This window comes from Leptidea sinapis, chromosome 36 (assembly GCF_905404315.1).
Source record: "Leptidea sinapis chromosome 36, ilLepSina1.1, whole genome shotgun sequence".
NCBI classification, from domain to species: Eukaryota; Metazoa; Arthropoda; class Insecta; order Lepidoptera; family Pieridae; genus Leptidea; species Leptidea sinapis.
Window position 1 is genome coordinate 8,517,654 of NC_066300.1, and position 23,873 is coordinate 8,541,526.

At 34.8% G+C, this 23,873-nt stretch overlaps 1 protein-coding gene across 13 annotated transcripts in view; it reads right to left on the minus strand.

The window, feature by feature from the left end:
• Window positions 1-2,387: 2,387 nt before the first annotated feature.
• LOC126975447 (casein kinase I) overlaps window positions 2,388-23,873 on the minus strand; it is an 85,217-nt gene continuing 63,731 nt past the window's right edge. For 5 of the 13 annotated variants that reach the window (XM_050823342.1, XM_050823343.1, XM_050823344.1 and 2 more), the window contains 6 exons: window positions 19,223-19,303; window positions 16,956-17,009; window positions 13,599-13,724; window positions 11,180-11,233; window positions 9,845-9,969; window positions 2,388-7,799 (listed from right to left, as the gene is read on the minus strand). In XM_050823342.1, coding sequence (XP_050679299.1) covers window positions 7,724-7,799; window positions 9,845-9,969; window positions 11,180-11,233; window positions 13,599-13,724; window positions 16,956-17,009; window positions 19,223-19,303 — 516 coding nt within the window. In that variant the 3' untranslated portion in view covers window positions 2,388-7,723. The remainder of the gene's footprint in view (window positions 7,800-9,844; window positions 9,970-11,179; window positions 11,234-13,598; window positions 13,725-16,955; window positions 17,010-19,222; window positions 19,304-23,873) is intronic. The other 8 variants (XM_050823357.1, XM_050823347.1, XM_050823345.1 and 5 more) reach the window with 7 other exon arrangements.

The window sequence follows — 23,873 nt, forward strand, 5'->3', positions numbered from 1 at the left end:
AGTATCAACATTTTGGTTATATTTTTTTCTACGTTACAAATATCAATGAAATGTAGTTTAAAAAGTTAAAATCAAAAACAACATTATTTTTACGTACTCTTTACATATCTTTTCACCTTATTATGACACAAATATCGAAAAAGAAGCCTAATTTTCAATTAAAATTCAACAAAATATCAGCTTTTTCAAAAGTGTCGGTGGGCTTTTTGTCCGTTGAAATCTCTACTTAATGATGGTGTGAAAAAAACATACATTACTATGGTAAATGTTCGGAAAATTTAAGCCTATCGAAAGTAATTTTATAGAGAATTCATACCTGTTATTTAATAACAGCAAAAATATGGATTACAATTAATCGAATCTATAAATGTAGAAAGGATAATGATTCAGTGTTATATTATCCTTTTTGTTTCATTTATATTCACAAAATAGAGGGAATACAAAAAAATTATGCATGCCATAAGGTTAAAACTCATTTAGAGCCATAATAATAAATTGCGAGATACGAACAATAAACATGTAGGTTCCAGGCAAAGTTGCAGCAATCTGCGGTACTCCCTAGGCTTGATAATTGCTCCGAGCGAAAAGGAGTGCGACAATCTGGTGGGGCACCCAGGCAAAGATAACTCGAGTTCGTTTCATAACGACCATGTAACCCCGACAATCGTCAAATGGTTGATGTCATACCTCAAACTACCTGAAGTACAATTCAGACAGATAGGAACATCTGTTCTTCAGGAAGTCGACTAGTACATGAAGAAATTTGTATCTTCTATCGAGCGGTCACGAGGAAGACAAAGACAATTTGCCTTCGATGTAACTGGGTAGCATCAATAGAAGCAGAATACAACCAGCCCACATTCTGGCGTTGTATGTCAAAGTTACAGTCCACATGTCTGCATTTAAAGGCCTAAACGCGTTTAAATGCAGACGTTTTGCCAAATTTGCCAAGAACTGTGTCTGTCGTAATAGTAACATTGACATTCAACAGTTTTGATTCATACTTATCAGCGACAGTTTCTATTGTTTATGACAGTACTCAGTTTACGTCGACACGCTCAAAGTATTGGTGAAATCGCCATCAAGACTTGTATTTGAACTCGAGCAAAGAGAATTTAAACACTACGTTTAAGAGACGGGAGTGCCATATAAAATAATGAGAAGTCGCTTGTATTTTGATACCAACATAAACAACTAATGACAATATCAGAGCTGCCAATACAATAAATATATAGGGTTTGAATCAATCCATAATTTTTATCGATAAATATATATATATAAAAATGTCTACTTTTAAGGTTCTCTTTTGTTAATTTTAAGATGGACCTAAGCCAAGTCTAGCTAGTTTAAACAAGGGATACGTTTTAATTATCTCAAAGAAAAAAAAAACAATTTACATAATTAATACTTTTTTAATAGTTTTCTTTTGCGTTGTAAAGTAATTTGGTTTTTTGACAGTCTTTGGTATTCGTTTTTCAGATGTAATAAGTGTCAAACACTACAGATACATTAAAATATAATTATTTATACTCCAGATGAATTAAATCAATACTCTATCACTTTAAGCAGTCTTTATTATGTTATTAATTGTTCTTTAGTGCTTACCATTCTTTATCCAAAAATAATTTAGCCATGAAAATTCTCTTACTCCTACCTGACCGGCCAGATTTTAAAACTCAAATTTCACAACTTTTTTATTACATTGTATAGCTTAGAAATGTCTTACACAATTATTCTATAAAAAATTAAGCAAATTACCCTGAATAACACACGAAAAATGTAAAAGAAAACGACAATTCGTAACAAAAATTATTAACAGTTATTTTTATTTGGAATGAATGACATGTCACATGACATTGAAACCAAAACAAACAAAAGAGTCGAATATATGTTAGAGCGAGACAGCGTTTGCCGCCCATTATTTTTAGTATAATGTCAAACACTTTCAAGTTTATTAGGGAGTTGCGCCCGGCTGACTCGAGTTTTATTGAACTCATTTTAAGGGTGGAAGCAGGGCTTAGTCTGGTCAAACCCTGGATCAGATCGAATTACACGATCGACACAGAGCTGCTGGAATTGTTATCGCTTGACGTCACTTTTTTGGGTCTTTTACTTTATCACGGGAGTGATCCAAACAACTGTTTGACCTGATATTCCTGCCGCTGATACCAATATTATGGGACTGTATATGACGAAGCTTTCATCAATGCACAACTGTCAAATCTGCTTCTTCGCGCTGTATTTCAAAGCTGGCAATAAAATGGGCGACACTGCAGTCACCATCAGGTGACTCTTTCGCTTGTTTATCCTATTACATATTTAAATGCCAAAGGTATGTTATTTATGTATTTATTAATTTTGTGTCTACTATCAAATAATTAAAACAATTCTCTTAATAATAAGCTTTATTTAATTATGAGTTAACAAATATCTTCGTATTTTTGAAAACAGGTTGTGACCTCAACGGAATATATGTTGAATTGCATCCGCAAATATTTACTTGTTAGATAAAATAATAAACACTGAGAATGTCTATAATAATGAATATTTATTTTATACTTAACAATAATTCAATTCAGTTTCAAAGCATCTTTTAATTTAATACATAAAGTTAATAAGTATAGCTCAAAACAGCGTCCCGTGCATCCTCTATCCGGCCGTCAAGACATGATAAGGTATCACTTCCGAAATACCATTTTGAATCAGTAACTTACGTGGTACCAAGCACCTCAAAAGGCATTTATTTCCTTAATAAGTATTCCAAAGGAATAAATTATGAGAAAATAAATGCATATATGCTTTCGCCACATAACTTGCTGACAGTTTCAACGCCAACTGTCACGTGTCAAAATGACAGTGACATCAAATATCCACGGTACATATCACTGTCATACGAGCAAGAATTATAAGCGTTTATTTTATTATTCTCTAAAATCAGTTTGACAAGGTGCTCCAACAAAACAAGACTTGTTAATCATTCCCAGCGAATTAAGACTAAATCTGGTGAACTTAATAGAATGGTTATTATAAATAAATGGTCAGTCACTGCAATGGTGAGACTGCACGGGGCGTCACAGCCCGTATCACTGGAGCCGTCAGCCCGCCGACAGTTGATGACAGTTATTGCGACACAAGCCCACTGGGACCCGCGCTAGAAGAGATCACACGATTCAATACCCAATCTAATTTGATTATTCTATCTAGCAAATAGAAATTAACAATTAGGTACCTCTATGGTATTTAATATTTGAATGATTCACCTTACATAATGATTGTACAATGATAATATTATAACTAGGGGAATATTTTGTTTACAATTCATCAAAAAATTTGCAATCATGTACAAACGGCGCAGGCCGCATTATCTAATATCTCACTAAAATTATGAAAACGACACAACAAGATGTTTCAATATTAAAACACTTTAACATTACTTAGCCGAAACGAAATTTCTAATCTTTGCATACGTTTGTGATGACTATTATATGACATATTCAAAATATTGTTATAGATGCGACGAACATCACGACACCTCGGGGTACCAACATACAATATCTTAATACAAACTGGTACCTCATCGTACCATTGTATATTTTATTAAAATCGTTATCAATATAATAGCTTCATACTCGTTTGTAGTAAGACATTGTGACATTTCATACTTACCCAAGTGAGATACATCCGCATTGCCACATCAAGCGAAAATTTACAAATGTTTTTTTCCTAAGCTGTACAATTTGTACACGTGGTCGCTCAGTGTGGCCAAGTCCGGGCATAGACAACACTAGAGGACTCCCGCCAAGAGCACACAGACCGGACCGCGAGCCGTGATCGTCGACTTCAGTCTATTGACGACTCAACATTAAGCTGAACTATACATTCAGAGATCCTAACAACATCCGCGCTGACAGAAGCGCCATTAAAACTTACAGATAATAATAAGAAAACATTGCATAGGTGATGTCACGTAGCAACAACTGTCAATGTCATTTTGAAGTTTGAAATTATTAGTGTGAAAGTATCACTTGCAGGGTGATTGCAACAACGCTCATTTATAACATGATTATAGCGAGAAGAATTTGGAAACGGCGTACGAAGTTGCAATCAAACAAGTCACTAGCAATTGACACACGAAACGAGGAGCACGCTGATGAACACAGGATGAAGTATTGCGTTCAGTCTTGGAGTAGATTAGAATATTGTAATGAAGACATAAATTATTGCACGCTAGTATATCATATAATATATAAACAGTTGTTTTGAGTGATGTCCATCTATCTCGTACACAATCCATACAGCTACCGTAACTGTCCGCGGCTCACTGGAGCTGTCGGAGGTTACCTTAATCTAATCTGCATAAATAATATAAGGACAAAAATTACGGCAGGAAAAGGGAGCCGATGTAATGTTACATTATATTTCGATCAACCAAACTTAAATAGACAATGACTAAATAAAATTACACCTACAATATGCTAACGGGCCCGAGTTCCATGTTGTACCCATTGTGTTCATGTGCTTATGTTACTTTCATTGCTAGCTCTACAAAGGTCTAATACAGCTGTGCGGTAACAATTACGTTTAGTTAAGCCGACTTCAAAAACGCAATAAAAAGAAATGTTTCCAAATAACAATATATTCTTCAATCTTCTCGGAATCGACTAGAGGCTGAAGTTGCCAGGCTTGTTAAATGTCAAAAAAGCGTTGTGGGGGGGAGTCGTTCTTTTCCCTGATATCGCGACTGGAGTGATCGGGAACGAGCGCTGCTTGAAGTGATAGGCCGATCCAGTCATATCGAACTCTTATTGCTACCAGTGTAAAAATAAAAAAGCTGCTACCGGCAAACTTTAAGATTTCGTTAAATTGTTTAATTAATTGATAGACACAACACAAAACTTTTATTTAGTTTCCGTACGTTGATGCACCTTGATACTATATCTGCGCATTATTCTGAATTTTTTAAATTGGTTTCTTTACTTTCTCACTCTTCTAGATGATTTTTTATACGTATTCCTGTAGAATTCTATCATGAACATATGGGACAAAAATGCCATTGTATAATATTCGCACAATCACACATATGTCATACACAGTGTGTTAAAAATACAACACAGAACTAAAGGCCCGCATGATAAAGACACGAGTTGAACGACACAAATACTTAGATAATAAAGTGATACCAACTATGTTAATATGGTAATTTATTCATCTACAAAATTATATCGTAAATGGACCACATTATGCAAAAATGCACCAATCTTACAGGTGCCAAGATTTAAGATAAATTATCACATCACAGCATAACCATGTCCAAATATCGAAAGTAGGGTAGAAAATTGCCCGGTCTTTAGTATGCAACTGTTAAAAAAAACTGAGTGATTTATTACTTTGTTTACACTAATACAATATACAACTTAATAAATAATATGATCGGGCAAATATGTACTGTACTACGATACAAATACGACACAATTTTGCATGCACAGTACTGAACTCATTGATCTAAACGAAGCGATCTAACTCTACGCACTGTACTACTCAGCGTTTTGTTCGAAAATTGGAATGGAATCTTCTTTTTTTTTGTATTTTTTTAATTAGTTCGTGAAGTCTCGTGTCCCTAATGGAAATAATAAATAGAATTGCAAGACTTTGATGAACGAAACATAACTGGCTACGGACGGGAACACAAACAGTTAAAACAAGGCAACGCCGCAAAATACGCACCTACCCTCATATCACACCATACGTCACATTTAGCTATGATCAACGAATTTTGATTCTGGTTACAATAAATAATTGATCATTAAAAATAATACTCTACGCAGCTCATAAAATTATAAAATTTAAAACCATTTCCGATTTTCCAATAATGCAAATCTATCTACTTACATGTTTATAAAACTCTATGTCAATATTTACCTATTAGAATTTGCTCAAAAATTATCGTTTTGAGCTCGAATCAATTCAATATAATGAACCGATTGACAAATTTACAATAATTTACTAGAAGGCGACAACAATCAGAGATATATTAATGAATAGACTAAACATTTATTAGTCTTGTTGATATTGATATTTTTAATTAGTTGGAAATCTTACAATATGTTATAAGCTTTTTGCTCTCAGACTGTTCATTAGTACCCGCTATCAGACGTACTACGGTGTCAAAGTTTTCTTTAAGAATGTCAAATTAGTGTTAGAATTTGATCATTTATACGTCTAGATAGGCTATGACAGCTGTGAAAACGTCGGAAAAAAATTGAGTTTAGAACTAACCTCTACTTTGAGCAATTCACGCACACTAACATAAAGAGTCATACAAATCGCGAGTGTAAGACATAGCTTGTCACGCACACTCTAATATTCGTGGCCTGTTTTTATCGGTTGTCTAACTAACAGCAAGAGACTATCTAGACGTGTAAATTATCTAAGAATTTGACAATTATTATAATATAAACTTCGTTAGGATTTATACGATGATTGGACGTATTTCTAGAAAAACGTTCCAAACCACAATCATGTCGAAATTGAGAACACAAAACTGGTCACGTGATTTATATTAACGGACTGACAAAAAATGGCAGCCTACTGTCACTCTTTAAATGACATCATGACTTAGTAGCCCAACCCAAATGTATGAACACACCTATATATATATTAAACTAAAAACACAAATTCCTTAAAATGTGATGTTTGCGGCTTGGAGCGTTTTTCAGGAGCTACGTCCGATTATGAATAATATTTAATAAATTTTAACCGAACTTTTCATTTATCAACAATACTTTCGTGCCTACCTAGATGAAGATTTTGATATTTTTTCTAAAAAAAATGGATTTGCACAAACTTTACTTGCTTACGTTATATAAATATGATATTATTTACAAAATTTGTTATTAACAAAGGTCACTTTAGTCAAAATGTTAGCAACATTTTCAGCCACTTTACGTGATCACATATATTTATCTACTGACAATATAGTTACAATGATAACCATCACCTTATCCCAAAGACAATTTTGTCTACATGAGTTGTATAGTGAAGGAGTAGGAAATTGATACCTCCTTATTTCAAAAAATAATGAAAATTTCTTGAAGTTTTTCCTTGATACATTTTTTTTATTTCCATCTGAGAGCTTATATTAAATTCTATTTAGAAGTTATAATGTAATGATTAATACTTTTACTAACAAACTCTTCAAATATCCATTTTTTTTTAGTTTTCTTGGGTGTAAATTCTGCTAATATTTGAACTGAATCAATTCTGACTCACCAGAGGCACTGAGTCTCGTGCGTAGAATTTGACGAGACAACATATCCTGAGGATGCCTCGTGTAGACGCGAAACACGTGTCGAATGGAATAAGGACGAATATTAACAGAATTTACACTCAGTAAAACTCAAAAAAATATGGATTATTTTGAGTTTGCGCAAAATACTGCCTAATTCAATAAATAAACTCTTCAAATATTTAGAAATAAGATATTATGCTGATAAGACGTAAAAAAACAAAACAATCAGAAATCAAAATAATTCCGTATTAATTTCTTATAATTCATAAATGTGTAACATGTCCATAATAAAATATATATGCACATATATATAGCATATAAGAAACCGTATGACGTAGGCGCGCGTGTTTGTTTTATATATGTGTGTGTGCGGGTTAGGTGTCTGGCTGCGTGCTTGCGTGCGTATGACGTCATCTGTCACGTTAAACTCACTCGTCACTTGTACGCACGGGTCGCGCACTTCTTCTTTTTGCGTTTGAAGAAACAACAGCATCTGGAATACACGGATTGTCTGTATGAAGATTTTACAAAGTCTGTCTGGTATTCATCTACATTTAGTTATTGGCGACAAATAACAATATAAACTAATTAAATTTGTAATCAACACTCATGCATGATGCGGGACTCAAACCCGCGCCACTCGGGTTTCAACCGAGCGCTCTTACCAACTGAGCGAACTGTTCCAGTGACGCATGAATCATAAATCTTAATCCTAGAAGTGAGGGATATCGCTTTAAAATAACAGATTGAATATAAGCTTATACTCTTGTGTAACAAATGGACTGTATAAAGTTAAATTTGTTGAAATTACTAGCGAGACTACATGCAATTAAATTATTAAAACTTTCGTGAGTCATTATTAAATTATCTGTTAATACGGCTTTACTCACGTTTTTGTCGGTGTCGGTACCGACTAGTTTCGGACCATTCGGAGGTCCTTCATCAGGGTATTTGTCAAGAAGACACATAGTGCCGATGATCACGTAGTGGGCATTGTGAGTACATTCTGTGCACCCGTGGACACCAAAAGTGACACAGTGTCAGTGATACCGTGCTCGTCATCACCCCGCACCTTCCGCCCTGTCCAGCCGCGCACTAAGAGCTCAAGTCCGCAGTAAGAGGTGGGACGTTATCGCGAACCCACCATGATGAAGGACTTCCGAATGCTCCGACACTACTCGGTACCGACAGCGACAAAAATGTGAGTAAAGCCTATTACTAGAGTATTTAACAAGTACTACTCGCGTTAACAAAGTCAACACAAGACAATTCATTATTCAAGTATTCATCAAAATATCATCTAAAATCGCATTGTAGTATATTCGGAGCATATCATATATTTATACTTATTTAAACATGGAAACAATACAGGCAATCACTTACATAGCCCAATCAAGAAAAATTAAAAATAAACAGAGCAAACTAAAATTCGAGTGCCTCTAGACAATCTGACAAAATATTATGTTTCCTAAACATTCTGTTATTTAAAAATAAACACTGTTGACATGCACCATTTGTAATCTTGTACATAATGTGTCCTTCTTTATACACGATTTACGACAGAGTAATAATTGAACTAAATTGTTTTATTTCTCTTTAATCTCTCAGTACAAATTACATTTATTTATGAGAATAAAGCCTTTGCGATATATATTTCTACTCCGAGGCTAATATTAATTATAATTTAAGTATGGTTTTCAAGGACATTGTATCCACATACAACCAAATGCAATGAACATGCTTCTGTAATGTATATTTTAACATTATTAAGTCGCAAACTGGGTCCAATCTGGTGTTATTATACTCTTAAAAAAATTGTAAACAGTCTACAAATAACGACAATATGTAACAAGTAGTAAACACAAAAGCTATACATTACTGTATATTAATTTCAAAGACAGTATATCGTTTTTATTACACAAATAAAATTTGAGAATAAAATTTTATGAACGATGCGATGACTCGAACTCTACACCTCTCACGTTCCATGCGAGTGCTCTTCCAACTGAGCTGCCCGTTCGAGTGACGTATCGTCATTAAATCTTGTATGCTTTGTTCAACTCTCAGGTTGTGGCTTCATCTACAGGTTCGAATCCCGCATCATTCATAAAATTTTGTTTTCAAGTTTTATTTGTGTGTTAATCCTAGAAATGAGGGTTATCACTTTTAAAACATAACAAATTATCGTGTTACATTACTGCAGGGCTACTAACGGCCGTTCCCAATATTCAGTCTATCTCTTACCTGAGATTAAAATCGTAACTATGGTTGACTTTTCTGTCCCAATAAACTTATCGACGGTAACTCACCTTATACGTACACGCGTCTGGGATGACGTACAGCTTACTAGCGATAGAAGTTTGTATGGAAATATGCAATTCACGCGGGACAGCTTCAGATTATTGACAGTAGAAGGTAGTAATTTATCTCTATCTGTAGACAGTACATTGGGAACGGCCGTAACTCAATTAGAGTATCATAGAAAGTCTAGAGGCACATCAAGAACAGAGATGGAATAAAAATAAAATAATAAAACAAAAAAGTGGTAATGCATACAGTTGCAACACTGACTTGGTGTCGTCCACCACGTCGACCTCGTGGTGTGGCTGAGTGATGGGCGTGTTGCTGTGACCCGCCGTGGGGTCATCGGCGCCCAGCTCACCGTTGGTGGAGCTCACGACCTGTCACCACACGCACAGGTCAACTAAGACTGGCCGACAAGGGCCAGCTTCAATACGGCTAAATTAAATTCTAAATACTCGAGGAGGTTGGTATCGCGTTTCCGCAGACTGTTTTTTTTTTATATAAGTAAACAAAAATGACGAGAGGAACAGGATGTTCAGGGCAGCCCATTACAATGCAGTGCCGCTCAGGATTCTTGAAAAACTCAAAAGTTTTCAGCGGCACTACAATTGCGCTCATCACATTAAGACGAGAGAGATGTTAAGTCTCATTTGATCAGTATTTTCACTAGCTACAGTGCCCTTCAGACCGAATCACAATAATGTTTACACATTACTGCTTCACGGCAGAATTAGGCGCTGTTGTGGTACCCATAATCTAGCCGGCATCCTGTGCAAAGGAGCCTATAACTATAGTATCTCCCCTATATATTATATAATAAAAAGATAAAATAATAACATGCGAATTAAAAAGAACATATTAAATAGTTAGCACTGTGTTATTTTTCAACTTTTAAATTTGTTATTTTTCACACTGATGATAGAGTTAATCATATTTGGTGGTTAAGTGGTGCGTTGCTGTTTAGAAAAATTAAACTGTTGGCGATAACCAAACGTAAAGACATCATATAGAGCCATGATTTGGCCAGGATTATAGACAAAGAGGATGTAAATACTACGTAATAAGAGGCAGGACTGCCTAGGTAAAAATTGAAATTTAGTTTACTATGAAATGTGCAGTCATTTGACAGAAGTTTGAAATAGTAGTAATTACAGTATGGCGACGAAGTATAATCCGGATAAATTTGAAAGCGAACAGTTTCATAAGACATAGAGGATTTCGAATATCTCCGTTTTTTACAAGATTATAGCCGTCATCTGTCAATCTATCAATGACTGCACGATTCATACAATCGAGTGAATCGTTTGAATATTTTTTCTTAGAGAGTTTCGCCAGGCTGTAGTGACAGTGTAGTTTTGGAAATAGTTACGCTCGCCGGGATAGATTCGGTGGGAACCTCCAGCCAGCTATCAATCCGTTAAAAGAGCAGTCATAAGTTTTGAATCCCGGTGATACAATAAATCCTATGAGATGGATGTAATCTAAGGTATAAAGTGTTTTAATATAAATACAAACAAAAATTAATTAATAATTGGTTCAATTAGTTATTGTTAAGGTTCATGCACACGACACAATATATAAACTGACCGTAGACAGCGAGCCGGGGAATTTGACATACCGAAAATGTTTATTCTTCATTAGCTAAAACATTAACAATTTATATACATAAAATGGAAAAGGGTTTTAAATCTAAATAATAATAAAAATACTTCATGCCAGGAAAAAATAATTTGTTATAAAATACACTTAGTCACAAAATATTAACCAAAAAACGTATATTTGTAAGTCGAGTGGGTAGGTAAGTGTTGTGATAGTTTGTCATGTAGTAATAATAGTTTGGTCAGACAGGTAGTAAAAACTAATAGTGGGTCAACTTATGGAACGCAGTGTCGAGGTCTTATCGCTAGAAATATGCAAGGCTTATCACAAATGTATCACAGAAATTTTAGCACAGTTGTTAGACTATTTTGAGGAAAATAGTACTAGTATGACAGAGAAATGTGTTTTGCCTTGAAAACAACAAACGCATGCAGCTGAATGGGTGAACGCCATTAAGCGAATCCGGAGTGACCGCACGCGGCGCGGGGTGGAGGGGGACGCCGCTTTCATTCCACGATTAGAGTGGGGCAAAGAGGGCAGTTCCGAGAGTACCATTAATAAAGACGCTATCAAATTGTAAACACAAGTGGAAGAACCCAAGCAAGTAATTAAACGTAGGGTAGAGGTTAGGTCAGAGAGTACCAACAATAAAGAGCTATCAAATTGTAAACACATGTGGAAGAAGCCAAGCAAGTAATTAAACGTAGGGTAAAGAGGGTAGGTCCGAGAAAACCAACAATAAAGAGCTATCAAATTGTAAAGACAAGTGGAAGAAGCCAAGCAAGTAATTAAACGTAGGGTAAAGAGGGTAGGTCCGAGAAAACCAACAATAAAGAGCTATCAAATTGTAAAGACAAGTGGAAGAAGCCAAGCAAGTAATTAAACGTAGGGTAAAGAGCGTAGGTCCGAGAAAACCAACAATAAAGAGCTATCAAATTGTAAACACAAGTGGAAGAAGCCAAGCAAGTAATTAAACGTAGGGTAAAGAGGGTAGCTTAGAAGTATATCTAGCTTACTATAATATAATATTATTTTACAGCTGCGTTTCAGACGGGCTTAAAGTTGCTTGTTTCAAGAAGACAGTTGTTGGAGTGGTACACTTTTAAGTTACAGAGAATTTGGTGCAATGTGCTCATATCAAAACAGTTATACGAATAGAATTAAACATGGTTACCACGAAGATAATAAAATAATAAATAGTATTAATACTCGGACACAAATTACTCAATGAATGAAGTATTATATAGAATAAGTAATAAACTTATCGAAAACTAAATAAAACAACTTATTACTCCTATATTATATCTGTATATATAAAAATGAATTGCTGTTCGTTAGTCTCGCTAAAACCCGAGAACGGCTGGACCGATTTGGCTAATTTTGGTCTTGAATTATTTATGGAAGTCCAGAGAAGGTTTAAAAGGTGAATAAATATGAAAATGCTCGGAATTAAATAAAAGCAACCATTTTGTTTTTCCTTTGATGTGTCTCCTGTCGTTGAGAAATCATAATAACTAATAAGAATTTTTATATGTTCCTAACTTTCTCTTAACTACAGTTGTTAACTATCTATCAGTTTATTTATAGAGATACCGCAATGATGACCAGAGAGAGACAGATCAAGAAAATAGTCATATCAGAAAACTTTAAATTGATTCACAGACTGTATGATAATTGATTTAATAATAAAGGATTCCTTTTGTTTGTTTAAACTTTATTTTATACAAAAGTTTAGGTCTTTTATCTTTTATTTGCACATGTTCCATAGGTGATTGACGTTTTTATGTCTTCTCACTGGCTGCACAGTAATTTGAAAGAAATTTTGAATTGTGATAAATTATCACGTAGATTTTAGTATCATCTAAGAATAGGTGATGTATATTTCAAAGAAATTATCATTTTGAATCAAACTCGGGCCTCGTTTGTTATAAAATTGATCAATGTAAATATATCTTGACGGCTAGGTTATAAAAAAAGTTATTTAGTACTGAGGCTTTCGCGCTAACTGCCTGCCTCAAGTGTCAGTTAACTCCCGCCCTTTGCGGGCGTTACTTGTAGAATATACGCAGAATATAATAATTTAATGTAATTGGTGGGCTACAGGTTTTTTTTTTATGAAAATAAGGGACGAGACGAGCAGGACACTCAGCTGATGGTAATTGATACGCCCTACCCATCACAATGTAGTGCGCTCGTCACCTTGAGAAACAAGGTTTTAGGTCTCATTTGTCTCATTTTTATTTCATTAAAATCACTAGGTACGGTGCCCTTTAGACCGAAACACAGTAATATTTACACATTACTGCTTTACGGCATAAATAGGCGCCGTTGTGGTACCTATAATCTAGCTAGCCTCCTGTGCAAAGGAGCCTCCCACTAGTTATTAGGTTAGACCGTAGTTACAAACCTGCACCGATCCGTGTCTGTCGGCGGGCGTCAGATGGCCCGTAGTGAGCGGAGTCGCCTTCCCGCTGGGAGGCCAGTTGCCACCCGTGTTCCCGGTGCCTCCTGTACCTGAATCTTTTACAGCCCCCTGGAATGTAAATGGTGCTGGTTATAGTATATATATAGTAGTACTTTTAAATAAAACACTTTTTAAAGGATTAAAACGCGTGTAATTGTAACTTTGCTTTTACATTAGATTTTAGCGTAAAAGTTACATTCATCAGACGTTTCAAGACCTTTCCAGATCTCGTTTTAATGTAAAAACAATGTTACAATTTACACGCGTTTCAATCCTTTAAAAAGTGTTTTATTAAAATAGATGCTAGTTATGATGATGTCACTAAGATAATCTTATACATTAGGGTGAAATAATACGTTGGTTTTCATGTAGGCTGCCCCAATTCTAAAGTCTAAAATCATTTAAAATAAGGTTTTTCGATAGAAAAAACACCAGGAAAGACCTTTACGCGACTTTTATTTTTAATGTTTTAGTATTAAACGATGTAACTAATGTTTGAAGATAAAATTATGTTTTGTAAACTTGTACTGTGGTCCACTAAAACTTAACCAGAAAATATTTTTAGTCAAATGATTAATACTACAAATCTACAACTTAAAAAAAATTAAGGCTTGCGTAAATTGCTTTTGGGCAGTTTTGCGCACTTGCTATTTTTTACCTGGTACTGGGGTGAAAGAGATTATCACGCTTTTAAACCACGCCCATTCGGTTCCAGACTACCAATACTGACACAATTTATGCTGTAATAACGTCGCCAAAGATAATCAAAATGGCGGGGCTGACATTTAGCAAATAGCAAAATCATAGTAATGGAAGTATGTAAATAACAGAGTTCTGCTGACATGCAGTTTGTTGAATATTATATAGCGAAACAATTTTGATCAATCCTGTCATTTAAGAACGATTGACACATGCGTTAAATTAACTTAGGGTATGTTCCGATATGCACTGCGAGCACTGCACAGTGCTATCACTGTAGAAAAATTCGCTCCGTTATGAACTGGCAGTATACTGCCGCAGTACTCTAGGGAAATATATATCACCGCCATATTCTACTGTGAGCACTAGCGTTTTCGAGGTAAGGTACTCGCAGTACTTTTATCATGTGATCAGTGGAAATGCACTCGAGTGCCTAATGTTTTATAAACAATACCTACAGTTTAATCCTATATATTTTTTATTTGACAGTACTCCAACAACAGGTTTTTAATGAACTAGAAAACTTTAAAACACTCACTTGAATGCTGCGTCAAAAAACTCGGCTGACAGTATACGGTATTGCGTTCCGTTTTAAATAGTTACCAATATAACTGGCTATAAAGGAACGGCTTCACAGTATACTAAATTGACGTCACACTGTACAGTGGTCGCAGTGCATATCGGAACATACCCTTAATATGACGTGGGCATTTTCACACTTTCTGTTATTAATTACAACAATTATCACACAACTGTTCAAACTGAAAGTAGCTGTAGGTCACTATAACATATTTTCTGTTTTCTATAATAATAATTTAAAAATGTGCTCTTATGAACTCCTCAGACAAAATACAGTATTGTTTCCGCGATATAACAAATTAACAATGTAAGTTATATTGATCTACGGTCAACTAAATAGGGATATTAAAAATATTTACGAGAAGGGCAAACAAGGGCTCACTGGAGGTTGTAAGTGCAATATTTGGGCATCCCGTCTTTATAAAAATAATATCACCTAGTCTTGAAATATTAACTATTTATCACTACATATTATAAAACAAAGTCCACCGCCGCGTCTATCTGTTCGCGATAAACTCACAAACTACTGCACCGATGGATAGCGTGATTCTCGAGGAAGATTTTAGTATGTAGTTTGTTAAGTTTTTTTTTGTACATATGAACGGTATTTGTTGAAGGTGTTGGAAAGAATAAGCCTTCTGGAAGGTTTCAGTGTTTTTAATATAGGTCTACAGAAAAGTCTGCTATGGCATATGACTCTCTATTACTATATTTTTTTTATTCTATTGTCAGAACAGCGTTCACAACAGTTTTGTTATAAAAGTTAGGAGGCAAGCAATATGTTTACCTAATGATAAACAGCGACACTCAGAACTGTTGAAAAAACAAAATCATGTGCGGTCTGCGAATGCGCTCGTCACCTTAAGACACAACGTAACGTTTAACGGCCGTTCCCAATATACTATCTGCAGATAGAGATAAATTACTACATGCTACTGTCAGTAATTAGCTGTCAATAATCTGAAGCTGTCCCAATACACCCGATAAGTCATTCTTACCGCCTTATATTGGGACGCGTGAATTGCAATTTCCATACAATCTTCTATCGCTGGTAAGCTATACGTCGTCCCATTGAGAGACAGCGTGTATGGATAAGGTCGATCAGTTTATTGGGACAGAAAAGTCAACGACAGTTACGATTTTTATCTCAATTAAGAGATAGACTGAATATTATGAACGGCCGTTAGTAGCCCTGCAGTAATGTCACTGATTACGGAACCTTTCAAATTGAAAGTTAACACTAGGTAATATAATAATGTTTGAACTTTCGATCATTAACCTCCCATACGCAATAATACACAAGCGTACACGGCAAGCGTTTCTATGGTCCTATGCAACCATGTCCCCATGGATAAAGCAAAACAGTCGTCAAAAAACTGCCAATATCTACGTATCCCTAGACAAAAACACCATAGATTATTTTATACATTTATTTTATTAATCTCAATGTTTATACCATAGTTCATCACGCCTACTAGGTTAAGCCCAGTTTGCCCATTCCACCTTCGCACGACACGCCACAAGTTATAGGATATCATCCCCACTATCTGGATGTGTGGCGGTCCTCCACAGTGCGGTTTTCAAGGAGCTTTCTTCCACGTACTACAAAGCTGTGGAATGAACCTCCTTGTGCGATGTTTCCGGGACGATACGACATGGGTACCGTTCAAAAAAAGCGCGCACACCTTCCTTAAAGGCCGGCAACGCTCCTGTGATTCCTTTGGTGTTGCAAGAGATTGTGGGCGGCGGTGATCACTTAACCCGGTGACCCGTACGCTCGTTTGTCCTCCTATACCATAAAAAAAAGCTTTCTCTGCCAACGTGTGTGAGAGACAGTCATGATTGTATATATTTATATATTTTTCTAATTAGGGATATAACTATTAATAGAATCTCTAATTTACGATGGGGCTCAGTTTTGCACCCCCAGCGAACCCTTGCTTATAAAGCCAACTTCTGTGCAGTGAATACTAGCAAGTACAACAGTCTAGCGAACACAAGTGGGGTAACCATGGGGCAAACCTCTCCGATAATCAATGCTGCTTCATCGTCCTCATGATAATCACACAAATCTCCCTGTACCGACAAATTTGAGTTATATTACAAACACAATGAGCACATAACTGGTAGATTATATTTTTTTTTATGAAAAAAGGGACGAGACGAGCATGACGTTCAGCTGATGGAAATTGATACGCCCTGCTCATTACAATGTAGTGCCACGGGATTCTTGAAAAACCCAAAAATTCTGAGCGGCACAACAATTGCGCTCGTCACCTTGAGACATAAGATGTTAAGTCTCATTTGCCCAGTAATTTCACTAGCTACGGCGCCCTTCAGACCGAAACACGGTAATGTTTACACATTTCTGCTTCACGGCAGAAATAGGCGCCGTTGTGGAATCCATAACCTAGCCGGCATCCTGTGCAAAGGAGCCTCCCACTGGTAAGCAATGTAGTATTTAACATCCACAGGCGATGGAGAGGCTCACTTGAAGTGGGGTGGTCACCTACACGGCATCGGAGCCGTAAGGGGATTTCATCCGCACTTATACAATAATAATTGTAAACAGTAGCTGGTTCACTCATATTTAAAATAATACATTGTTCAGTTCCGTAAATTATTTTTCATTTTGCTATACAATTTCAACACAAGAATCCAAGTATTTGTGCCGAATCGTAAGGGTACAGGTAACAACCGTCATCAACGCCAAACTAAAGAATGTCAAATGGTATCATGGTGATTAGTGGATCTTAAACATTGATTTTATATACAGGGTGGCCGAGAAGTTTGAAAATTTGAGTTTGGCTCATTTTATTGGCCAATGTTCTGGGAAGTTGTTAAAAAAGTTAGAAGCCATAAGCTCCCCATATTTTTTTTATACCTTGAATATTTTCATGAATTTAGCTGGAGCAGTTATCTTGAACTTACGACTCAATTCTAAACTAGTTCCGCATTGTCTAAACTATTCATAGTTTCTTATGTGGTTATTGCAACTATAGTTAATAAGTATCAACAATAAAATTAACTAAAAGTGTTCAAAAAAATTAGAAAAAAGTCCTAAACCACAATTAGGTGAAAAAGCGGATAAAAGGGGAAAAAATTTATTAACTCCTAAACTATGCAAAATCGTAGAACATACATAGGGGTGATTCGGATACTCATCACCATGAGGCTTTCAAATTTTAGCTTTGGACGTCAACTTCTCGGCCACCCTGTATATATTATGGAAAATTATGATTTCATTAATATGTCAAAATTATTACTATCCTAACCGCCGCGCCGCACACGTAGTTAACCTCAACATTTACACGTCAAAACCATTCTAAACCATCTAAGTATAGGTCCGACCAGGGTCGTGCATATTATATAGGCAATAAGGCAGTGCCTCCCTCAATATGCACCTAACTAAATATTGCACTAGTGTTAAAGTTAATTTATTTTAATTTGGTTCCAATTCAAATTCAAATATTTTTATTCAAAATAGGATGTGACATCACTTATTGAAAGTCAAAAACTACCACCCATTCCGAAATTAATGCCTCAGACCTGAGAAGAACGGGCGCAACAAACTCAGCGGTCTTTCTTTTTTCATCGAAAAAATATGTTTACAAAGTAATATTGTACAATTAAACTTATTATTTAATAGCCTGAGGGTGGTCGCTCCTTAATTTTATGACTCAACTTCTACTTAACAGCTACTCATAATTTCTTTTTCTTACGCTACATACTAAATACCTATGGTAAGTAATCTTAGTTCAAGTTAGATCCAAAGTGCCTACCTTATTAGAAACCCTGGTTAAGAATTCCTGGGGCCTATTAAGGAATCCTTTAGTGACTATAGGAGTGAACATTTTTAATGGTATAACTAAGTAACTACTTAAGTATTCCTTACACGACTATGAGTAACAGCGGTAAAAATTGGAGAGTATAGATTAAAATTGTACAATATAGTATAGAGTAAATACCATAAACCAAATGAGCCCACGAGAATCTCTAAGGGAAAAATTCAAAGATATTCATATTATGACCATGTTGGCCAATATATTTATAGCAATCTCCTGCACGTACATAAAAATTATAATTTATACAGTAAAATAAGCGACAAACATAATTTGAACACCAGAAATAACTACAAGCTTATAGTGCCCCCTACTAGGCTCTGTAAAATAAACAATTGAATCTGAATTGTATTTTTTTGTGATTGACGTTGACGAGCAGTCTTTTGATTTTATGTCAATAAAATATTCTGACTTTGACTTTGAAATATTGAGTAAATTTATACAAACCTTGTGAAAGGGCTGATGTCTGTCTCGATTTGGCGAGACCACGATTTCGTGTCCAGTTTGAATTGATCCCACTGGTGTCGACTGGAAATTAACATTACGCAAGATTAGATTAACAGGAAAATTAATACTTTGCGATACAAATACTAAAATGAATCTAAATCTAGCTCATTTTACTTGGTTGTGTGGTTTATAATTAAAAGTATTCGTGAAGTTGATACTTTTCAAAATAACAATATTAATATAATAGAACCATTAAAGGCTTTTTATTTAGGCTAGTACCTACTTACTACGAAACCGTATTTTTTTTATATAAATTTTCTAAATAATGTCTGGATCATATATTCTACACAAGTCCTTAATGAATTAATTACTAACAACTAAAATTATAGAAATAATTTGTGTAGTGGCGACATAACAAATGAACTATTCACACACAAATAATTAAAATTATTTTAAAAGCAGATTGTAATTTATTAGTTTTAATTTAAGGTGCTAGAGACACATGCATTTTCATGTTTTTAATAAAATTATTATAATTATATTAAGTATATTATTTCAATAATGTACGAATTGAAAAAGTTTTCAACATACTTGGGTATTTTTTATACTTAATTGCATTAGGTACGTTTATTACCATTATGGCCACTACCAAAGGGGAATGCTACACAATGTGGCTGGAGATTCAATAACATACAACGATATACAGGCTGAAGAAGCACAGGACGAGACGAGCAGGACGTGCAGCTGATGGTAATTGATACGCCCTGCCCATCACAATGCAGTGCTGCTCAGGATTCTTAAGCACTACAACTGCGCTCCTCACATAAGATGTTTAGTCTCATTTGCTCATTAATTTCACTAGCTACGGCGCCCTTCAGACCGAAACACAATAATGCTTACACATTACTGCTTCACGACAGAAATAGGCGCCGTTACCCATAATCTAGCCGGCATCCTGTGCAAAGGAGCCGCCCACTAGTAAAAATATGTATGTATATTGTATTAAATATTCCCTTTAAGGCTAGGTCCTTATAATGTGTGAAGTCAGTCGTTTATCAGTAACGGGCACGTGAGGCTAAGTCTTAAATCTCCAACCACTGTGTATCATCCAAACTACATAAAAATCTAACCCACTAACCTTGTCGGACTTATTTTTAACGATATTAGAAGGCGGTGCGTTGCGCAGTATTCGCATGACGTGCATATTGGCTGGCTGCATAAGCGGTAAGCATGCATGCAACATTTACACATACAGAAATGCACATGCACATAATAAAAAATCTGTATTGTTTAGTGACCATTGGGATAATTATGTATCTTATATAAATCCGGGGTGAACCAACTCTCACGAGTTTTCCCAGAGATGAAAACTAGCAAGATCAGTTTTCCTCCATCAAAAAAAAAATGCGGAATAAATATTAGCGCCCTTATTCATAATAGTCTGCTAACTTTAATCATTGCTAATTCTCACTCTGTCTTCTTCTATTGACCTAAGTCAGAATGAGAAAAAACACTCCTTAGCTGCTGTTTTTTGAAATGAATAGGGGGGTAGGTATATGTGTATGAGATTTGTTTCTGCTGATTATACATAGAGATTCATTTTGAAGTACCGAAGCTGTTCTAACCAATTGGATCAAATATTGTATTTAAATAAGACCGTGTAATTCGTCAAAAAAAATATTTAAGTAAAAAAAAATGAGTTTTACAACCCCATCTTAAAACTGGTCAACTACAGTACTATAATTGCCGTAAACTATGACAATTTATAAATTATAAGTTGTAATACAGCAATTGCCTTTGTTCGTATGGATTTAATTAAAATTCCAATTAATATTAATAAATAAATTGTAAATCCTTCAATTAAGTATTATATACAGGTAACTAACAATTTTTTTTTATAAATTGCAACGAATTTTACTATATTTTGAACATAAATTATTCAATTTTAAAACAATCTATTTGAAAACCAAAACGCATTTAATGTTCATCCAAGACGGTAGTAAGGTATCGGACCGTTCCTCTAGTAATTTTAGGCGATAAAATCAAAAATATAGATAGCATCAATGAATTAATATCTAAACCCATCATCTAATGCCACGATATAATCAACAGACACCGGCAGTCATGTCTGTATAAAATTCGCTTATATTGCCCACCCTAGGAAATTTTCAATGCCACGGGATGATTGTAGCTTACAAATAAAAATACAATTTTTTATAAAATCAGTTGAGTATTCTACCCGTTAAATAGTATACACTCACATTTATATAAGCATGGAGAAAATTAGAGATCAGTGTAGAGTAGGTATATGAACGAACATAACTACCCCATATTTAACAAGATTTCTTCAATGAAATACTTCTCGTTCGATCTGAAGTTGGCACGCGCATGTGTGCACAGTCCGCACTCCCTCAGAGCCTATTTTTTGTTTCCTGCGCAACTTCACAATTACGTCGGACTGTAGTTTGGGGAGGAATATTATAAAATTAAACTTCTGCCAAATTATAATGGCCTTTTGTTGTTTGTCAACAAATCGCTGTTCTTTTTAGATAATAGTTATTTTTATAGTAAACTGGCTGACTCGACAGACGTTGTACTGCACATTAAAAATAAAATACAGATTTTTATGTATTTGTCAATAATTTTTCATAACATCAAGAATTATTTAGTTATAATGAAATTGTTTCACAGCAGAACTGTCAAACCGTGCGTCATTAAATTCTCCCACAGAAAATATATCCATACAAAACAAATATTGGAAATAAAAATAATTATGGGTCCCAAATCGAAATAAAAGTATCCTATCTCTCAAGTTGGATCTAACTGCACTCCATGAAATAATCCCCATTTACATCCGTTCTTTAGTTCAGGAGTCCATCGCGGACAAACAACGTGTCACGTAATTTATATATATATTAAGATTTATACATTATGACAAGAAATTGTTGTAATTTGTCACAACAACGTGGCATTTATGGTTTTTGCATATTTTTTATTGGTCAATAATATGAAAATAATTGTATTCTAAAATATCAGTCTACTGCTACAGCAAAACACGTTATAATGATAACAAAGATTTATTTATTAATTTATAATAAATATTCAAGTTTCAACGCACTAACTATCTTAGTCAGCGATTTGAGAAAATCATCAAAAACAATATTTATTATCACATACCCCAGATGCGATGTTAAAGAAATTTAAAATAAAATTAAGAAAAAAAAAACATAAAAGCTTAAAATAAAACAGTTGAGATTCAAGATAATAAAAGTAGGGAGGGACTGGATAATGATTTACACACTGATGACACAAAACTGTGACATATTTGGTCTCATTCCTGTTCTACTTACGGACGTTCCCAATATTCAGTCTATCTCCGGTTGTGGCCTACTTGAGATAACAATCGTAACTATCGTTGACTTTTCCGTCTCCGGACACGATGTCTGTTAATGGTAGAACGTACAGCTTACCAGCGATAGAAGTTCGTGTGGAAATTCCAATTTACATATAAGGCGATAATAATGACTTATCGAATATATTGGGACAGCTTCAGATTACTGATAGAAGAAGGTAAGAAATTTATCTCTATCTGTAGATAGTATATTGGGAACGGCCGTTAATGCAATTGATTATACATACAAAAACTATCATGCATTATTAGTAAACAAAATTTTGAAACAAACTGTTATATTTTAACAAATATAAAGATTTCTACTTTGCTACTGCTGGTCGAGATATTGACACAAAAATTTTGTCACCTCTAGAATTGTCTCAACAAACAAGACTGTTTTGATAGATAGCATCAACTGAAGTTCATTATTATATAAGATTTAAAGTAAAGTAAAAAAAACTTATAAATTAATTAAACATAACATGAACAAGCAAACATAGACATTATGAATATGCTTGACAAAATAATGTGCTGTAAGAGTTTGTATCTACACCCATGCTTTAAATCCTCTATTAAAGTTTCTGAAACAGTTAGCTTATTGCCAACATTAAAACACCCAATGTTCTAATAACCATTACATCATCCAAACGAATGTTGTAATGTGGTATTGAATTTCATAACAACACTCCTATTTTTTTTTTATCCGTTCATGCTCAAAGAGTTTTGACAGACACCCACTTGCTTGATGCGTGCGTATGAATTTCAAAAAAAGAATATTTTCGTATACGCGCGTACCACACAACCATAACATAGGTTATTCGAATCCCCGCCATATTTCTTTGACATTTTTACTGTTTTGTTTACAAAAAAATAGCAATTCATTTTAAACGCTGCAAATTTTTAATTATTGCACTTACACAAAATGTAAATTACTACTAAAATAAATAATTATTTCATTAATACATAGTTTATTTGTATATAATCAGTAATGGATGGTATTAGGTTACTACTAGGACTGGCTCTTTTAATGTTAGCAGTAAGCTGACAGTCTCAGAATCTTTTAGAGTATTCATATTCTGGGTGTAGATAAAGTCTTGTATGCAACTGTTGATAATTAGGTATTAAAACACTCATGTGATGCTTTTATTACACTCGTATTCGCCTCGTGAGATAAATCCACATTCGTGTCTTAATACCCCTTATTACACAACAGTTGCATAAATAACTATTAATGGTATAAAATAGAGTTTATGCATGTTT